Source organism: Zea mays, chromosome 7 (genome assembly GCF_902167145.1).
Source record: "Zea mays cultivar B73 chromosome 7, Zm-B73-REFERENCE-NAM-5.0, whole genome shotgun sequence".
NCBI classification, from domain to species: Eukaryota; Viridiplantae; Streptophyta; class Magnoliopsida; order Poales; family Poaceae; genus Zea; species Zea mays.
The window spans coordinates 141,796,056-141,814,203 of record NC_050102.1 but is presented as its reverse complement, the minus strand read 5'-3'; the positions used below and the strand labels follow the sequence as shown (position 1 = coordinate 141,814,203).

The 18,148-nt window shown below is 43.7% G+C and overlaps 1 protein-coding gene across 2 annotated transcripts; it reads left to right on the top strand.

The window, feature by feature from the left end:
* Positions 1-11,330: 11,330 nt before the first annotated feature.
* LOC100285547 (BHLH transcription factor) lies at positions 11,331-13,853 on the top strand. 2 transcript variants are annotated; one of them, XM_008653338.3, is made up of 8 exons: positions 11,331-11,993; positions 12,099-12,329; positions 12,442-12,507; positions 12,604-12,672; positions 12,760-12,834; positions 12,930-13,130; positions 13,231-13,324; positions 13,429-13,853. In XM_008653338.3, the coding sequence occupies exons 1-8, from the start codon at positions 11,706-11,708 to the stop codon at positions 13,464-13,466; spliced, it is 1,062 nt and encodes a 353-aa protein (XP_008651560.1). In that variant the 5' UTR covers positions 11,331-11,705; the 3' UTR covers positions 13,467-13,853.
* The last annotated feature ends 4,295 nt before the right edge of the window (positions 13,854-18,148 follow it).

Sequence of the window (18,148 nt, the reverse complement as noted above, 5' to 3'; positions counted from 1 at the left end):
GCACATGTTTAGGGGGAGAAATCTATATTGTATAGAACTATGATCATGCTTAATTGACATATCTCTTGATCATATCTCTTTCATTTTGGTACAAATGCATATATCCAATTATTCCCGTACCGTGACTACGACTAATATGTTTCCAAGTATATTACCATGCTAAAGTCGTAGATTGAAAGGGAAATGGAGTCTTCGGCGAAAACAAAGGCTTCCACTCCGAATATCATACTTCGCCATCACTCCAAGCAACTCTCTATTCCTTGGGGGAAAAATGAGCATCAAAGAAAAGGACTTCATCCTTGGGGGAGAGAGTAAAAGCTCAAAAGCAAAAGGACCAAATTTCGTCTTTGGTATAATCTTAACTCATTTACCTATGACCAAAGGGGAAGAAATTACTTCAAGGGCTCTAATGATTCCGTTTTTGGCGATTCATGCCAAAAAGGGGGAGAAATGAGCCCAAAGCAAAAGGACCGCACCACCACCACCAAATTCAAAAACTTAGTGCTTTCCAAAAGTCTTTATCATTTGGTATCCTATTGTGTTCAAAAGAGGGAGAAAGTAGTATTTCAAAAATTGATATATCAAAACCCTCTTGAACACTAAGAGGTGGATCTCTTTTAGGGGGAGTTTTGTTTAGTCAAAGGAAAAGCATTTGAAACAGGGGGAGAAAATTTCAAATCTTGAAAATGCTTTACAAACTCTTATTCATTTACCTTTGACTATTTGCATAAGATCTTTGAAATGGATTTACAAAAAGATTTTGCAAAAACAAAACATGTGGTGCAAGCGTGGTTCAAAACACTAAATAAAATAAAGTAAGAAAGCATCCATGCACATTTTATGAAATGAATATTGGTTTAATTCCAAGTAATCTTTGCACCTATTTTATGCAAACTAGTTCAATTACTCTCTTATATATTTGCTTTGGTTTGTGTTGGCATCAATCACCAAAAAGGGGGAGATTGAAAGGGAAATAGGCTTTAAACCTTTTCCTAAATGATTTTGGTGATTGAATGTCCAACACAAACAATTGGACTAATTAGTTTGCTCTAGATTATATGTTCTACAGGTGCCAAAGATTCAACATAAAACCAATAAAAAGAACAAGACAAGAGTCAAAATAAAGGAGCAAAGGGGCAACCGAGGGCACCCCTGGTCTGGCGCACCGGACTGTCCGGTGTGCCACCGGACAGTAAACAGTACCTGTCCGGTGCACCAGGGAACGCTGACTCCAACTCTTCATTCTCGGGAATTCTCGGAAGACGGCGCGCTATAATTCACCGGACTGTCCGGTGTACACCGGACAGTGTCCGGTGCTCCAACGAAACGCGGCCTCAGGAACTCGGCAGCCTCGGGATTTCACGAAGACTGCTCCGCTAAAATTCACCGGACTGTCCGGTGTGCACCGGACTGTCCGGTGTGCTAGCGGAGCAACGGTCATCTTCGCGCCAACGGTCGACTCTGACGGTATACAGTGCTGAACAGTACACGCGGCAGAAGTCAGAGCAGAGGATCAGAGAGGCACCGGACTGTCCGGTGTGCACCGGACTGTCCGGTGCCACATGAGGACAAAAGCCTCCAACGGTCGACCAGCTCCATCCCCAACGGATAGGGTGACGTGGCAGGGGCACCGGACATGTCCGGTGTGCACCGGACTGTCCGGTGCGCCCATCACCAGCAGACTTCATCAACGGCTAGTTTTTGGATGGTGGCTATAAATACCACCCCAACCGGCCACTTCAAGGTGTGGGAGTCCAAGCAACATTCCAAGTCATCTAGTTGACATACTCAAGCCCTCCCAACCACCTATATTCATTGATCCATCCTATACACAAGATTTAGTCCACTACAACCAATACAAGTGCCACAAAAGAGAGAGCAAGCAATTGAGAGCTACTCAATTGAGTTTAGCCCTAGCGCCTTGTGAGATTCATTGAGAGATAGTGTGTTCTACATCTTTGTGTTCATTTGCGCGTGGAGTTTTTGACTCCCATTCGATCTTCCTCCAAAGTGTTGGAGGCTTGTAAAAGCTAGCAAGAGACACCAAAGATTGTGGTGGTCCTTGTGGGATCGAGAGTGATCCTTGAGAAGAAGAAGAGCTCGCCGATCCTTGTGTGATCGGGAGAGAGGGAAAGGGTTGAAAAAGACCCGTCCTTAAGTGGACTCCTCAACGGGGACTAGGCCTTCGAGGGCCGAACCTCGGTAAAACAAATCACCCGTGTTCATTGTGCTTTTGCTTGTGATTTGTTTGCTTTCCCTTACTCTAAGTTCTCTTGCACTATTCTTTGCTCATATCATTTGGTGTTGCTTCAAGTTAAAATCTCATTTAAGTGAAGCAACACTCCGCAAGAAAAGAACTTGAGTTAGTGCTCTTTTTCATCTAAGCCTTCTTGCTTTGTTATCATAAATTATTAGTTGTATTGATTTATCACTTCCGCATTATTTGAACGCTATACTCTTTACTAAGCAAGAACTTAGTTTTTTTTATACTCCGATATTTGTATATCTTGTTCTAACCACTAATCAAGGGATCTAGTTGGGGGATAAAGTTTTAATTCTCAGGTTCCGCCTATTCACCCCCCCCTCTAGGCGACTTTCAATGGGCCTCCCCCCGTGCGGCGCCTCCACAGAATCCACTGCTCTTCCCCAACATCCTTGCCCCACAATCCTTGCACCCAATCCAGCGTTCACATAGCCGTGGAGGTAAGGCGACAGGGCTCAATCCCTCTTACTGTTACGCCCTAGCCGCGCGTTCACCTCTTCTCCGCGCGTGCACAAGGACGTCCTCGCTGACGCTCTTTGCCAGGATGCACGAGGTGAGCGCGAGTCTCATCCACACAGGTGAGCTACTATCGTCGTTGTGAGGGCGCGCGGGCTCAGCTCGCCGCCGCACAGGCTCCGCTATGGGAGGCGCGAGCCGAGATCCGCATCAGACTCTATTTCTTCACGCGGACACGATGCAGCTCAGCTTCAGGTTTGGTGAGTTCACCGGCTACTATTTGTCCATGTGAACATTTTAATTACTTATCATTAGTTCAATTTTTTTTTGTCGTAAGCTATCCAACATGATATATTTGTAAGGAAAACATTTTTACACCCTTGTCAATTCCAGCTACTTCTTATTTTGCCTGAAAATTCTGCTAGAAACATTAGTTCTTCAGTCTCCCTCTCGACGACATCGTTGATGGACTCCGAGATGACTGTCTCTTTTTTCTTAATCATAAACTAATGGGTGTGTGTTGTTCGTGATCAATGTTATGGTTCGATTACAGAGGGGTGTAGGCAGTAGCTGACATTGAGAAGCTTAGGGAGCATCTTGACATCTCGGAACGCTGACCACCTCGACCTACAACTCAAAGGTATATTGTATTTCTCAGAGCTCTTGTATTGTAGAGATAGATAGATAAATATATATGATATAAATATTTATTTGATCATTTTTTGCAGGTTCATGCCATCGAAGTCTGCTAAGCCTTCTGATAATGTGAAAAGAAGGTACCATCACTCATAACGATATTTTATATGTATTAGTTTCACTCTTCTGGTGAGCAGTTCATTACCATTTTCTGATGCAGAAAGCACCATTCCCATAAAACTAGCATGACACCTTCACCCCAAAAAATATAGAAACATGTACCCTATTCATGACCTTTATATATAATACTATGCTAGGAGTTATTCTAGGATTGAGAGAATTTTGAATTTAGATAGCCTCATCATTCATATAGATAATTATGTTCCGGTGATAATGTGAAAAGAAGGTACCATTACTCATAATGATATTTTATATGTATTAGTTTCACTCTTCTGGTGAGCAGTTCATTACCATTTTCTGATGCAGAAAGCACCATTCCCATAAAACCAGCATGACACCTTCACCCCCAAAAATATAGAAATAGGTACCCTATTCATGACCTTTATCTATAATACTATGCTAGGAGTTATTCTAGGATTGAGAGAATTTTGAATTTAGATAGCCTCATCATTCATATAGATAATTATGTTCCGGATTGGCATAAGTTGTTCGAGTCATCTAGATTTAAAGAATATGTCACTATCTTTTTGTGCTTTTATTATGAATAAAGTGATCCATTCTAGATGTTGTCTTCAGTTCTACTCATTAAAGAATGGGGTTCATGTCATGTTAAGGTGGTAACTAGGCGGGTCCTAACAATTCGGGGGTCTCCTCGGTCGGTAGTGTGGTTGGCCTCGTCTGTACGAAAGGTTCGACAATGCTTCCCCTTTCCTTGACCTTTGAATATGAAATGCGTAGATCTGTGCAATGGCATGATCTGTGAAATGGTTGTTCCTTGATCAGTGAATATGAAATGGCTAGATCTGTCAAATGCCTTGTTCTATGAAAAAATTTGTTCCTTGAATACAATGAGTACTACGATGCCAACGCTTTCCACTTGTGTACACATAAATTGTTTTGTTGATGACGACCAAAAGTATGCGCTGACTCATCTTCCTGTCTATGCACCAGCGAGTCCCTTGAAACCCTTAATATGATTTTGCATTAATTATTTCTCACTGATCTGACAGATTTAGGAAGGCTATATTTACTTGACCTGCTACCTTTCTTTTACATAGTGAATTACTGCAGATTTACAGATTGTAAGTAAACATGCATGTTGTTCGTTCCTCAGTAATTCACATGTGTGATGATATCTTATTTGTAAGTAGACACACCTGATGCGTCACTAACATCTCTACTCCCTTGCACTTCTAAGGAAAAATATGTTCATTGTAGTTTTAATGCATAATTTTGTAGACTTGCAGTATGCAACCAAGGATTAAATGGTTAGTAACATATATGTGCTCTTTTACCATCTGTCAAGCTGAACTTGGAAAAGTAGCTAACATTTTCTACCTGCTCCTATATGTCATCCATGGCATCTTGTTTTGCAGTACCCAGGCCACCTGACAATTTGAGTAGTACCACCAATTGGGTTATGTTTTCTAATCCCTGTATGTGGTAGTAGATGAAATTGTAAACTAATTAGACTATTGCATCTTCCATTATCACATAGTGTATTCAGGTTTATTTAAGTTTTAATGATGGCTTGGGCAGCGCCACGCACGCTGGGCAGGAGATGGTGACGAAGGGGAAACAACACCTAGAGGAGACATCGGCGCCACCTGCACAACGGTGGAATGTGAGGGGAGAAACATGAGATCCTGGTGCCCTGCTGGCTCCTGCTCATCAAGATCTTCAACCACCAGTCCCAAACTCTTACCATGATTTTTTAGTGCAGCCAATAATTGTTATTCCGACGTGTTCTTTGTTTCGTGCTAATCTCTGTTGTGATATTCTGTGATATGCTAACGGTGGATTGTTTGGTGATTGCGTAGGGTAGGGAGAGATACGGTGTCGCAAGGCTGGAACCATCTCTGCATCTAATTGATGAGCCAACCCCGTGTTGGGTCTTTTCAAGCCTTTCAATGTGCTGTTGTTGCGGGTTGGGTGGTGACGGATGCCTTCAATATTATCCCGAAAGGCTTGACTAAATTGAGGTAAGCATAGCATGCTATTTTATCCCACATTGTGTATGATATGATTCATAGCTAATTCCATGATCCCATCAATATCCATCGATTTTGAAGACGTTAAGAAAATGTTGAATTACTGAGTAGAGTGAAAAAAACAAGTGTTCTGAATAGATGTATTTGGGTCTGTCCACATTAACTTCTTTTAACCAAACATGACAGGTTTGGTGAGTTCACCAGCTACTATTTGTCCATGTGAATGTTTTTATTACTTATCATTAGTTCAAATTCTTTTCTGTCGTAAGCTATCCAACATGATATATTTGTAAGGAAAACATTTTTACACCCTTGTCAATTCTAGCTACTTCTTATTTTGCGTGAAAATCCTGCTAGAAACATTAGTTCTTCAGTCTCCCTCTCGACGTCGTCGCTGATGGACTCCGAGATGACTGTCTCTTTTTTATTAATCATAAACTAATGGGTGTGTGTTGTTCGTGATCAGTGCTATGGTTCGATTACATAGGGGTGTAGGCAGTAGCTAACATTGAGAAGCTTAGGGAGCATCTTGACATCTCAGAACGTTGACCACCTCGACCTACAACTCAAAGGTATACTATATTTCTCAGAGCTCTTGTATGGTGGAGATAGATAGATAGATAAATATATATGATATAAATATTTATTTGGTCATTTTTTGCAGGTTCATGCCATAGAAGTCTGCTACGCCTTCTGATAATGTGAAAAGAAGGTACCATCACTCATAACGATATTTTATATGTATTAGTTTCACTCTTCCAGTTCATTACCGTTTTCTAATGCAGAAAGCACCATTCCCATAAAACAAGCATGACACCTTCGCCCCCAAAAATCTAGAAACAGGTACCCTATTCATGACCTTTATCTATAATACTATGCTAGGAGTTATTCTAGGATTGATAGAATTTTGAATTTAGATAGCCTCATCATTCATATAGACAATTATAGTACTTATTAAGAACAAAGTGTGGGCGCCCGGCGCGGCCATGCCTCCGCCTCGCCTCGCCTCCCCTTTCGAGCTGTCACTACCACACTGGCCCCGCCCGACGCTCCCCTCGTGTTGCCCACGCCCTCGTCCCGTCCCTCCCCTCGTGTTGCCCGCCCCACCCCCTAGCCTCCGCCCGCCGCGCCACGATAGAAGCCACCCCTAGCCTCCGCTCGCCGCGCTGCCCCTTTTGTAGCCCCTCTCGCATGAAGGGTAGAGCCCTCCCCGTGGCGGCCTCCAGATCGTAGCTCTGAGTCTTCTTCCCACCCCGCGGTGGGAACCACCCTAGCCCCTTTCTTCTCCCTCTCTATCCATCCTCGACCCCTCTCCTATAATCCAAGGAAGGGCAGAGCTCAACCAAGGTGCTCCTGTCATCAGGCGTAGCGGCAGATCGGATCTTGGCGAAGAGTATGCTTGGAGCACCTCTATCCCCTCCACGATGGAGGCCGAGTACTCGACGACCGTGACCAGGAAGTCGATTTGATATCGTTTTGGAGGTGAGGCGGGGGCGATTTCGAATGCTCCAAGGATTTCATGACTTTGGTTTGTGTTGTTCTGATTCGTTATTGGCTGTTTTCGTTGTTCAAAGGATCTACACCCTCGCGACATGCTTGGTGGCCGGACTTTCCCTCACCTCTATCCCCTCCAGGACTTGGCGACTGTGGCCCGATTCGCCACTCGTGTGACCGGGGACGTCGCCGCCCTTGAGTGCCTCTAGATGTTGCTGCTACGGGCTGCAGCTCCCACTCTCTCAAAAAACACTGTTGCAGCATCTGCAACGATAAACTTTTTAATCGCAAACGAGCACAAACACAAAATCACTATTTAGTTGGCCAATATATAGTTACTAGGCCAAGCCCAGTCATTTCACTCTTTTTTACTCCTACAGATGTACTCTGTTTCAGATAGTGGAACTGCTTTTATTTGCATCGTCAACAACTGCAGAACCAATATTGACACCTTGGGTACATTCTTTGAACCTTCAGACTTTGATATTTCTTGGAACTCCTTTATTTCAGCACATATGAAATGATGTGACAAATCCCTGCTCGTCTCATAACCATTGATATGGGCACTTGATGATATGAAAAATGGCAACGGTCAAATCAAAGTTTCTGTGGAAGAAGTAACCAAGGCTCACACCCAAAAGATAAAGGTCTTTCATTCATCATTATTGCTATTATCCTTCACGACTGTTGCCTAATGGAACGAAAGATTGTTTGATTATCTTTGCATGTATATGGTAACTCCCACAAACTAGACTATGCTTTCTTAGATTAGTTTAATTTCACCCAATGCATTACCACACATGACGACTGGCTTGGCTTGATTGTCGGTCGTCACCATCAAACTAAGAACTTCAACAAGAAATAGTTGGTTATCTTGTCTTCCTTCTGTTAGCATGTTCTTTGAAAGATTAAATAGCTGCAAAATGATACACAGATCTTCGAAAATCGTGTCCATGAAGTGGGAGGATAGAGAGAGACAAATATTTGTTGATTCCTTCTGCAACCCTGAGCGCCTCAAGAATGAAGTCAGAGAGCTGACCTCCCGTGTGAAAGCTCTCCAGGACTAACCAGTTTCCGTAGGCTGGTAAGTACAAGACATGACATGTAGTTCCCAGTCCTTTCTAACCTTGCTTATTTTTCCTATCACATTGCTCTAAAACTCGCATGATTCCAACCATTGAAAAATGTCTCCGTGTGCCAGGTTTCACAGATCGTCATGCTTTTCTTGTGTAATGCAATGGGGAACATACTTTTATGTCTCCATTTTGGCACACTTGTGGTTAAAGTTACATTTCAGACTTCGGATCTTAAAAATTGTTGCGATGTCAGCAAGCACGGGTTGTCCGTTGTGCTCAAGTTCTCCCAAGACATCAAGCGCGTGCGTGTCCCCACAATTGAAATGCTCGATGCCAACGCGTCCACCGCTGTCGCTGTCGCCTTCCGAATGTTGCTAGAGGAGCGATGAATGGTGGAGTTCGTGGAGGTTGTTAGTATGTGTCAGAGATAAACTTGTTAGGCGGCTCTACAACGCCCTTGCTCTAAACCTTGTTTCTTGGGTCTAACAATAAATAAATTATTAGCCACTGAAATTATGAATTTACTTTCTTATGACACTTCGGCTACAACTCGTAAAAAATAAAAGATCATTAGTCCTAGAGCCAACAGGTTGTAGTTGACTTCAACTGCTTCTACATGGTGATGCTTGCTCACCTTGAATTTAGATTTACAACCCGCCACATTGAGCTGGTACCCTCTTTTTCTCACTCGATTGGCAGCCTAGAAGGTAATGTCTTTTTGCCTTATTTTTAATTTGTTTTACCTGTGAAGATCAAGAAAGCTAAAACCATATGTGAATGTTTAGTTGCATATGAGAGCACAGACCTAGCGACTTCAAAGTATTAGAAATTCAAATTCAAAGAATTATGGATTAGATAAAAAGAAAGACATTAGTGACAACTGACAAGGTTACTATGAACCAATCACTGGTATGTTGCATCTGTTCATTTGAACAAATAAGTTTTACTATTACTCGCTCAAGGCTCATGGCAGACAACTTCTTTACTATCAATTTGTGGCGGAAGGATGTGGCCCTACTTCATTTTGCGGATACAAAAGATTGTCTGCCATCTTTGATACTAAAATTACATAAACCACAACATCTTCGATTAACTATTTTAATTTTCTAATTCTTCTTATGACACAACAACTTTTTTGGAGCTACTAAGCATGTCCTTAACAGACCCAAGTAGAAAATGGGATGTGTGCCGCCCTCCCTTCGCTCGCCTCTAGGCAATAGTGCACGAGGCCCATATCTGCAGATCTCGACTCCTTCGTGTCGGTGCCGTGGCGTGGGGTGCCACCACCAGACACGCAGTGAGAGCCACACATGAAATTTGTAAGACAGTGAGGTCGATAGTAATTTGTGTTGTTCGCTTTCATGTAATCGTTGTGCACTAACATTTTGTTGAACAATTTATATACCGTTGCAACACACATGTATTGTGCTATCTATATTTTATACTATTTTTTAGTCTCGTGGCAACGCATGGGCACAGACCTAGTATATATATATATATATAAATTGTAGTAATACACGGACATATGACTAATATATTTTTAACATACCAATGTATAAAGCATCACTTAGTTGAAAACTGTCCACAAATTTTGAAGTTTGAATCACCGTTGCAAAATTGACGCTAGGAAAAAAAAATAAAACTACTACTAGAACTGTAGTCCAACTGAAACCCTTGTAAGGTCTAGTTTGAAAACTTTATTTTTCTAATGGGTTTTCATTTTTCCAGAAAAAAATAGTTTATTTTCTTTGGAAAATTAAAATACTTTTAGAAAATGAGGTTTCTAAACTAGCTTAAAAAAATCCAGTGGTGATTCCGGCAAATGCTACTAACCTAGATTGGTACTCGTTTTGAAACAATGTTGTTATAACGTATATTCCTTCTTATGTACCATCGTGTTTCTTTATACAAAACTTCAGTTGAGATGACACCTTATAGACAACAATTTTTTTCAAATAACTTACGTTTATGAAATACGGTGCTGAGATCAATTAGCTTGAGGTGACAAATCTGCATCGGTAAACAGTAAGTCACCCTGGTTAGTTGTAGAGCTTGATGTTTTAAAGACATTTTTTTTACCAAATGGAGCATTTGACACCGATAAGCTTGAGGTGACAAACATGCATCAATAAAAACACACGATGGCTCGGGGCTTGAACGTTTATCCAACTTGAATTTCTACTAACTATGAGTAATAAAGGTTTGGTTAGATCGTTTGGACTAATAATGATTAATACTAGGGGAGTCAAATGAGTTCTAGAAATTTGAATCCTAACCGGGTAGGTCTAGAACCCTTAGGGCTGGTTTAGTCTAGAAGTCAACGATCCCCCAATTTTTTGTCATTAAATCAGTCCTCAATGATTTAAACATTAACTCTATTAAAAAAATTTAGATCTAAAGTTGTTCTAAAGTGGCTCTGTTTGGAATCACTAGAGCTAATAGAATATATTTGGTTTCGCTTTTGGCTTTGACTTTTGTCCCTTAAAAGCTAAAAGTAAAACTGAAGTCCTGGATTCAAGAAGCAATTTTTTTAATTCTAAAAGTCGACTTTTCTCACGGTGCAAAAAAACACATCTAGACATACCTTTACTAGTTTTTAGATGGAATGTGGAAATATATACGGAAGAACTTTTAATGGTTTCCACCAATTAGTTTTAGCATTTTAACAGCTTACAGCTTATAACAGCTTTTTCCACATCTCACAATCACAATAGTTTTTTTTTCACCGCCACAGTCTCCTAAACAGACCTAATTATTAGTTTTATAGCTAATGAACTAAATGTTAGTTGTGAGGTAGCTAGCAATTAGACGTGGTATTAGCTGATGGTGTTTGGTACCTAACAACTAATTTTTGTAGCTTACCATTAGTTTTATAGCTTACTGTATTCGTTTGACTTTAATCCGTACCGGCTTTTATTGCTTTTACAATATTTTGCATTTATAGATTGTATCTGTAGCAGTCTAAATAACCGTCTTTTAGATGTTCCAAACAGGTTCTAAATAGAGCTACAATACTAACGAGTCAAATAGGTTCTAGGAATTTGGATCCTAATCCAGTAGTACTACAAACTACTCACCCTAAGAGACGGCGTATTTTTATAATTCTTTCACAGTCCAGTGTCCTCTGTCGACACGCTGGAGGGCACCTTCCGTGATGCGTTAGCACAGGGGCAGAAACGTCTTTCTCCTGAGCCAGAAATGCTGGAGCACTGCCCCCCAATGGTGAGCTGCCAGAGACCGTTATTTTCTCGGCCTGCCGGCGCGGCGGCCTCACCTCCACCCGCCCCGTCCCGTTTTGACGGCCCTTTCTCCCCTCTCCTCCGCGAGCGCCGCCGCAGTAGAACCCGGTGGTAACCCACTGCCGCAAGCATCCCACCGCGCCGAGCTACGCGACGGACGCGGCGCGCGGCCCACAACCCAACCGCAGCGGCAACAACCGCTCTATAAAGCAATCCCCCCACCTACCGGCTCCGCGGCCTCGTTCGCTTCGCTTTCCCCCAAATCCACCGCGGGCTCGAGCTCGGAGGAGAGGAGACGAGACGACCCAAGACTTTCTCACCCCCCTTTGCTTCCTGCGCAATTCCTGCGGCAGCGCCTTTCTCTCTTTCAATGGACAGCGACTACGTTGCCAGCCTGCTCATGGGCATGGGCTCATCCGCCCCTGCGCTCGACTTCGCCGCGCTGGACGCCGGGTTCCTCGAAACGCTCTGCGGCGGCGGCGGCGGCCTCTTCGGGGTGTCCGGGGTCGCCGCGGGGGCCGGGTGTGGCGGCGTGTCCCCGGAGGGGTCGTCGGTGTCCGACCCGGCGTGGGCGCGCGCCAGGGGCGATGACAATGTCAGGAAGCGCAAGGCGCCGCCCACGGGGTCCGCCGGCGGCAAGGAAGCCTGCCCGGGCAAGGTGCGGAAACGACCAGCGCAGACTGGATTCTTCAGATACCGAGCGCTTCGAATTTAGCTTGCTGGTTCTTGATGCGCTGGTGCCGTTCTGAATATTGGTTTGCAGGCTGCGGAGGCCAAGGGTCCGGACGGGAAGAGGTGCAGAGTGGGCGGCAGCGACAGCCCGGTGAAGCCGAAGGTAGAGGAGGTGGCGGCGAGCGACGCCTCGGTTGAACTCAAAGCGCAGAAGAAGGGCAAGGGGAAGACCGCCAAGCCGGCAGTCGAACCGCCCAAGGACTACGTCCATGTCCGGGCGCGGCGAGGGCAGGCGACTGACAGCCACAGCCTCGCAGAGAGGGTAAGACACTGCGATTCCACTTGTTTCCTACCGTTTGAGCTGATTTGCAAGATGGAATTCTGCGCTCTGGGTTTGAGTTCACAATCGCGCTTCGTTATTGGTGTCTTGATAGGTTAGAAGAGAGAAGATCAGCCAGAGGATGAAGTTTCTGCAGGACCTAGTGCCAGGATGCAACAAGGTATGGTGATACAGTTCTTGGACAGTGAATTGTTGTGTCTAAGTGTCAGTTGTTGCCTGTAATTGGGCTAATTTGAGGGTGTTTTTCCTATTGTAGGTAGTTGGCAAGGCACTCATGCTCGATGAGATCATAAACTACGTCCAGTCTCTGCAGCAGCAAGTCGAGGTGAGGATTCCACTTCCATTCGCTTACATAACACAAGTCATAGCTCGAGATTCTAACCAATTTTCCTGTTTATTACACTTTTATTAGTTCCTGTCCATGAAGCTCGCCACTGTGAACCCACAGCTTGACTTCAGCAACCTGTCGACACTCCTACACAAAGACGTGAGCCTGAACCATCATTTCTGACGCTCTGTAACCATAGAACAATCCGGCCTTGACACGCCGCAATTCTTTTTTTTTTCCTGGTTACAATTCAGATGTACCAACCATGTGGCCCTTCGGCAAATTCGGTCTTTCCACTGGAAAGTGACGGTGCAGCTTTCCCATTCTGTGACCAAGCGGATCTTTTCCACAGCTTTGGTTCGGGTTCGGCTGCTATGGAGGATCAGTGCTCTCTAAGCCTGCTAGACACGGCTCTGCCCCACGCGGCCAACCCACAGTTCGCTTTTCAAAAGCAGGTGAATGCTGCACGAGGAATCAGCAACCTGTATAGTTAACGGCAGTTAACAAGAATCTTATAATACTAATACTGTTGCCCATGGTTTTATCTCTCAGCAGAGGGACTTCTGGGAGGATGGCCTACAGAACGCCTTGCCTACCGGTAGTGAGCAAAGACAGGAGGAGGATGGGCTTTTAGTACCCAACTTTGATGGTACGTAACCTGTGCCTAAATGATGGGCGATCGATTGAAGGGCACGCACGCTTTGGAGATTAACCATTTGGCTGATACCCCATCATACGTTGTGTCTGATGCAGGCCAGTTACATGCTGACCAGACAAAGGTTGAGTTCTAGTCCCTGGTGATCCTCCCAAGGTTGATATTTTTGTATATAGGTGGGTACCAAGACCTGTGGCAAGCAAAGCGCTCTCTCTCTCTGTGTGTCCGAAGCTGACCATCATTAGAGTCTAGGCCTGCGAACTGATTTCGTTCCGTGATAATGCTGCATGTATGGCATCTCGGTTCTTCCCACAGAGATCATGTGATGTGATCGACCTCGAGAAATTAAAAGTAGATTGTGTACTAGATATGGCGCAAATATTACATGCGCCATCTTCTAAAGTTGTACTGATTGGTATGTAAGGGCGCTGGGTGGTGTTGGAACGGATACCGTGTACTGTTTTGTTGCTTTTTTTTCTCTAGTATTAATGATTATGATGACGAAAGTCCAAGTATCCTCTCAGCTTGTTGCAATTGTGTCTGTGTCCTGGTACCTTTTTTTTCTGCAGGTGTTGTAATAAAATGTAAAAAGCTGATCTGAAACTGTTGGAGAAATCAGAAGTGAGTGTTGCACAGCTCATCTATCTGACGTTTTTAACGACGACGGGTAGGCAACACATTTCCCTTTCACACAACTCACGGTCCACAGCTCATCTATCTACTTGGGTAAAGCCGAGTCGGAAGATGGGTGTTGTTGCCTGCCTGTAGCTGTAGCCCTGGCCGTCGTTTACGTAGAAACAAGCGGGCGGGCGGGCGTCGTTGTCTCCCCCCAATTTCGGTAGGTTATCCATCGCTTTTTTTTTCTCGGTTCCTGCTGGATCTCATTTCGTGGTACTCCGCTGCGCTCCCACCCATGACCCATCCATCCACGCCGCAACCGAATCCTGCCCGCTTTTCACAAAACGCCGCCGCGCTGCTCGTTCAGGCCCGCCTGGTGCAGTGAGATTGTGAACTTCATCCAGAAGCGGCAACTGAACACTCAGGCAGGTCTGCCAAACAAACGCCGCTCGCATATTGGGATCCAGATGCAAGCGCAGGCACAACAGTAGTTTTTTCTCATTTCTATCTGCTCAGGGAATTGTTCAGAGGCCGGTGGCTTCGTTTCGTGTATGGTGGTTAGTGAAAACAATTGAAGTTTTTTAAATATATTTTTGTACTAGAATAGTAATGGAAGGCTACACCAAAGTCTTGTACTGTGGGCATCAGGATCAGGCCGTGCTGTCTCCCCTACTTCTCATCCCTGTGAATGATCTCTACGTGTATCTTTTAAAAAAAAACACGGCGTATTCTGCGCTGGTTCCTGCAAGTAGCAGCTAGGTTCCGTGTCGTCGTGCTCGGCACCGGTCCATCGCTCCCTGGGGACAAGCCATTTGATGGTGCACGCACACTGGTTGGCTGTGCAAAACTGACGGGTGAAATGCGCACAGCTCATGAGAAGGTCGTATACGTGAGTGCGCTAGTACTGGACAACAGTGCCTCGACGACTTGGAAAAAATGGCCATGCCCTTTTCTTGCAGCAATGGCTTGCCTTGATGCTTCGTCGTGCCACGTACTTGGACACAACTACTACCAGCAAACGAGATGGAGAGAGAGAAAAAAAAGACAGCAACTTGCAGCAAACAGAAAGTAAACTGGAACCTGCATAAGCATCTCCCCGGCCGGGACAACTAACTCTGCATAATCATGACCTGACGAGAGCTCGTTGTTTATTCGGCCAATTTTCCTTCTTCGAAAACAGAGGGGGGTTTATTAGGTGTCAGTCTGTAAAAAAAATCTAATGATGACCAACGACAGTCAGATGATTTTATTCAAGTAACGACAGTCTGTAAAAAAATAAAATATAAAAATCAAAGCAACGTTCACGCCCTGCAATGGGCGAATCGAACACTGCTGAGAGTTTGCCGAGTTCTTTTCGTTTCTGTAATTGGTATTCTCTAATTATATATATATCCTGTTGAGTGGTCGTTGTCACATAATCAGTACGATATACGGGTTTTACACTATGACTTAAATGGCTATGGCATGCCTTGATGCTTGGACGTGACACAGACTTGCCCACTTGGCAAATCAAATTCTTCAACAACAAAAAAAAAAACATTACTTCTCATTTCTTCTCGATATTAATTATCTATGACCCAAAGATAATCATATATACTCCCTACACACGAAATTAGTACCATTATTGGATTATAGTGTTGAATCTAGCTTTGCCTAAGCCAAACTTCTCAGATTTGGACTCGATTTTTCATGAAATTATATTAGTATCTGCTATCTCCGTCCCGTAAAGAGTGATATTTGGGTTTTGTTTCTCAAATCAAAATAACTTATTGTTGGCTATTTGTTCTCAAATGCTATGAGTTAAAAACAAGGCAACACAAAATATTAATAGTTAAAGACCTTCGTCCTTCGAAGCATTATCTCCCTTGGGATATAATGGTCCTTAGACGAAGGTCATGAAGAACGTACCTTCATCATCTCAGTGTATATTAATAAAAGTAGAAACATACGAAACATGGAAAAATAACATGAATGATCATAGGATATCATCAATATACCTTCATTATGTTATCATAAATTAACACAAATAATATTGAATTACATTTATACATTCGGTTTGACACAAGGCAAAAGTATAAGCGTGACGTGCGAGCGAATACCAGTTAGCGTGAACAGTACGGTGTTACTGTTCATCTATTTATAGACATAGGACGCAACATGTGTAGAATTACAATCATACCCCTGACATTTACTATTGACTTAGTGATAATCTACCGAGGACTAAACAACATTTTCCCCTTTAAGTCAGTTCCATTCTCCACCGCTGAGCCGAAGCTCTTCTACAACTAGCTTCGGAACTGGTTCATTCTTCTCCCGAACCATGCTTTTCATATTATGTACAACTTCATCCCATGTCTGAATGTTCCTGTACATGTATTATACTTGGAAAACATGCTAGTTGTGTTTTTAGGACCTTCGGAGGACGAAGACCCCCAATAGTAGCCCCTCGCAGTATTAATTTGTTATAATAATGAATTTAGACTGTGACGTGAACGAAGGCCTTAAGCCGAATGTCCAAAAAAACACCTTCCCTTCGCTAGAATAGCGACAATCAATGACAGGCGGGACCCGCCAAGTTGCAAGGCTCTGGGCGTATAAATATGAACCCACAGCAGCAGCATTTGATGCGCTATTTCTGCTATTTGTGCTATTTTTGTCAAATTCCTAGCTCTTTCTCAATAGCTCTCGCCTGATTTTCGAGTTTTTAGAGCTTCGGTTTAAAGGCGTGTTTGCTCCATATTTGAGAAAAAATGAGTGAGGAGAAGAAGATGTCTGAGGAGAAGAAAATAACCGAGGAGAAGAAGCTGTTTGAGGAGAAAAAAGTTACAGATCCTTTCATCGCTGGGTTTTTCGAATCCATGGCGAAGACGAACACAGAAAAAATTACAAGAGAAATACTAGCGGATCTGTCTGAAGACACCGACGACAGTGATGAGTATGATGCAGAAAGTGGAGACGAAGATTCTAAAGATCGGCCGTGGCGACCAAGCCATACCATCTTCGGAAAATCGACTATCAAACAAAGTCATGTTGATGCTATGAGGGGAAGATACTTCTGCGACATGACTATTGTGAGAGTTGGAGGAGACAACGCTGCTCCTGTTCCTGAAGTAAATGAGGTAGTTATCTACCGAAGCTTTTTGAAAGCAGGGCTTTGGTTCCCGTTAAGTAGATTCTTGGTTGAAGTGCTAAAGACGTTTGAGATCTTTCTTCATCAACTTAACTCTGAAGCTATAATCAAGATGGGTTTGTTTATTTGGGCTGTAAGAAGCCAAGGATTGGAACCAAGCGCAAAGTGTTTTTGCAGTATGCATGAACTTTTGTACGAGACGAAGGCCACCGGCAAGGAGCAGTATCACAACAACTTCGGTTGTTACGGATTCGTTGCTCGATCCAATGCAAGCCATCCAGTTCCTACATTCTGAAAGAGATGGCCTGGGGCTTGGATGGAAGAATGGTTTTATATCAAGAATGATCTGATTGAAAGAGAGGACATTAAGGAAATCATCCAACGCCCCATCTGGTCTCGTTTCGGCCTTCGGAGGCCGAAGGTGACAATCGATCAGAATGACGAAGCATGCCAAAAGGCTTTTAGCAACGTCTGTGCCTTCATTGGCACAAGGGATATAGTTCAAAAGCACATAGCGTACAGAATATGGTCACTTGTAGAAAACTGGGATATGTCGAAGGATACTACTGCCGAGTCAACTGAAGGTGGGTTGGTTCGATTGAAATATACCTTCAGGTTCAGAGACCGGTTTGATGACCCAAATGATGATTGGCTAAAAAGTATTGAGGCTATTAAAAGGGAAATAGGCTTACACCTTTTCCTAAATAAATTTTGGTGGTTGAATTGCCCAACACAAACAATTGGACTAATTAGTTTGCTCTAGAATATAAGTTCTACAGGTGCCAAAGGTTCAACACAAACCAATAAAAAGTCCAAGAAAGGGTTCAAAAACAAAGGAGCAAAGTATACCGAAGGCAGCCCTGGTCTGGCGCACCGGACTATCCGGTGCACCACCGGACAGTGTCCGTTGTGCCAGGGAGATTCAGTCTAAACTTGCCAGCCTCGGGAATTCTGGGAGCCACTCCGCTATAATTCCCCGGACTGTTCGGTGTAGCACCGGACTGTCCGGTGTGCCAGCGGAGCAACGACTATCTACGCCAACGGTCGTCTACAAATATGAACAGTGAGCA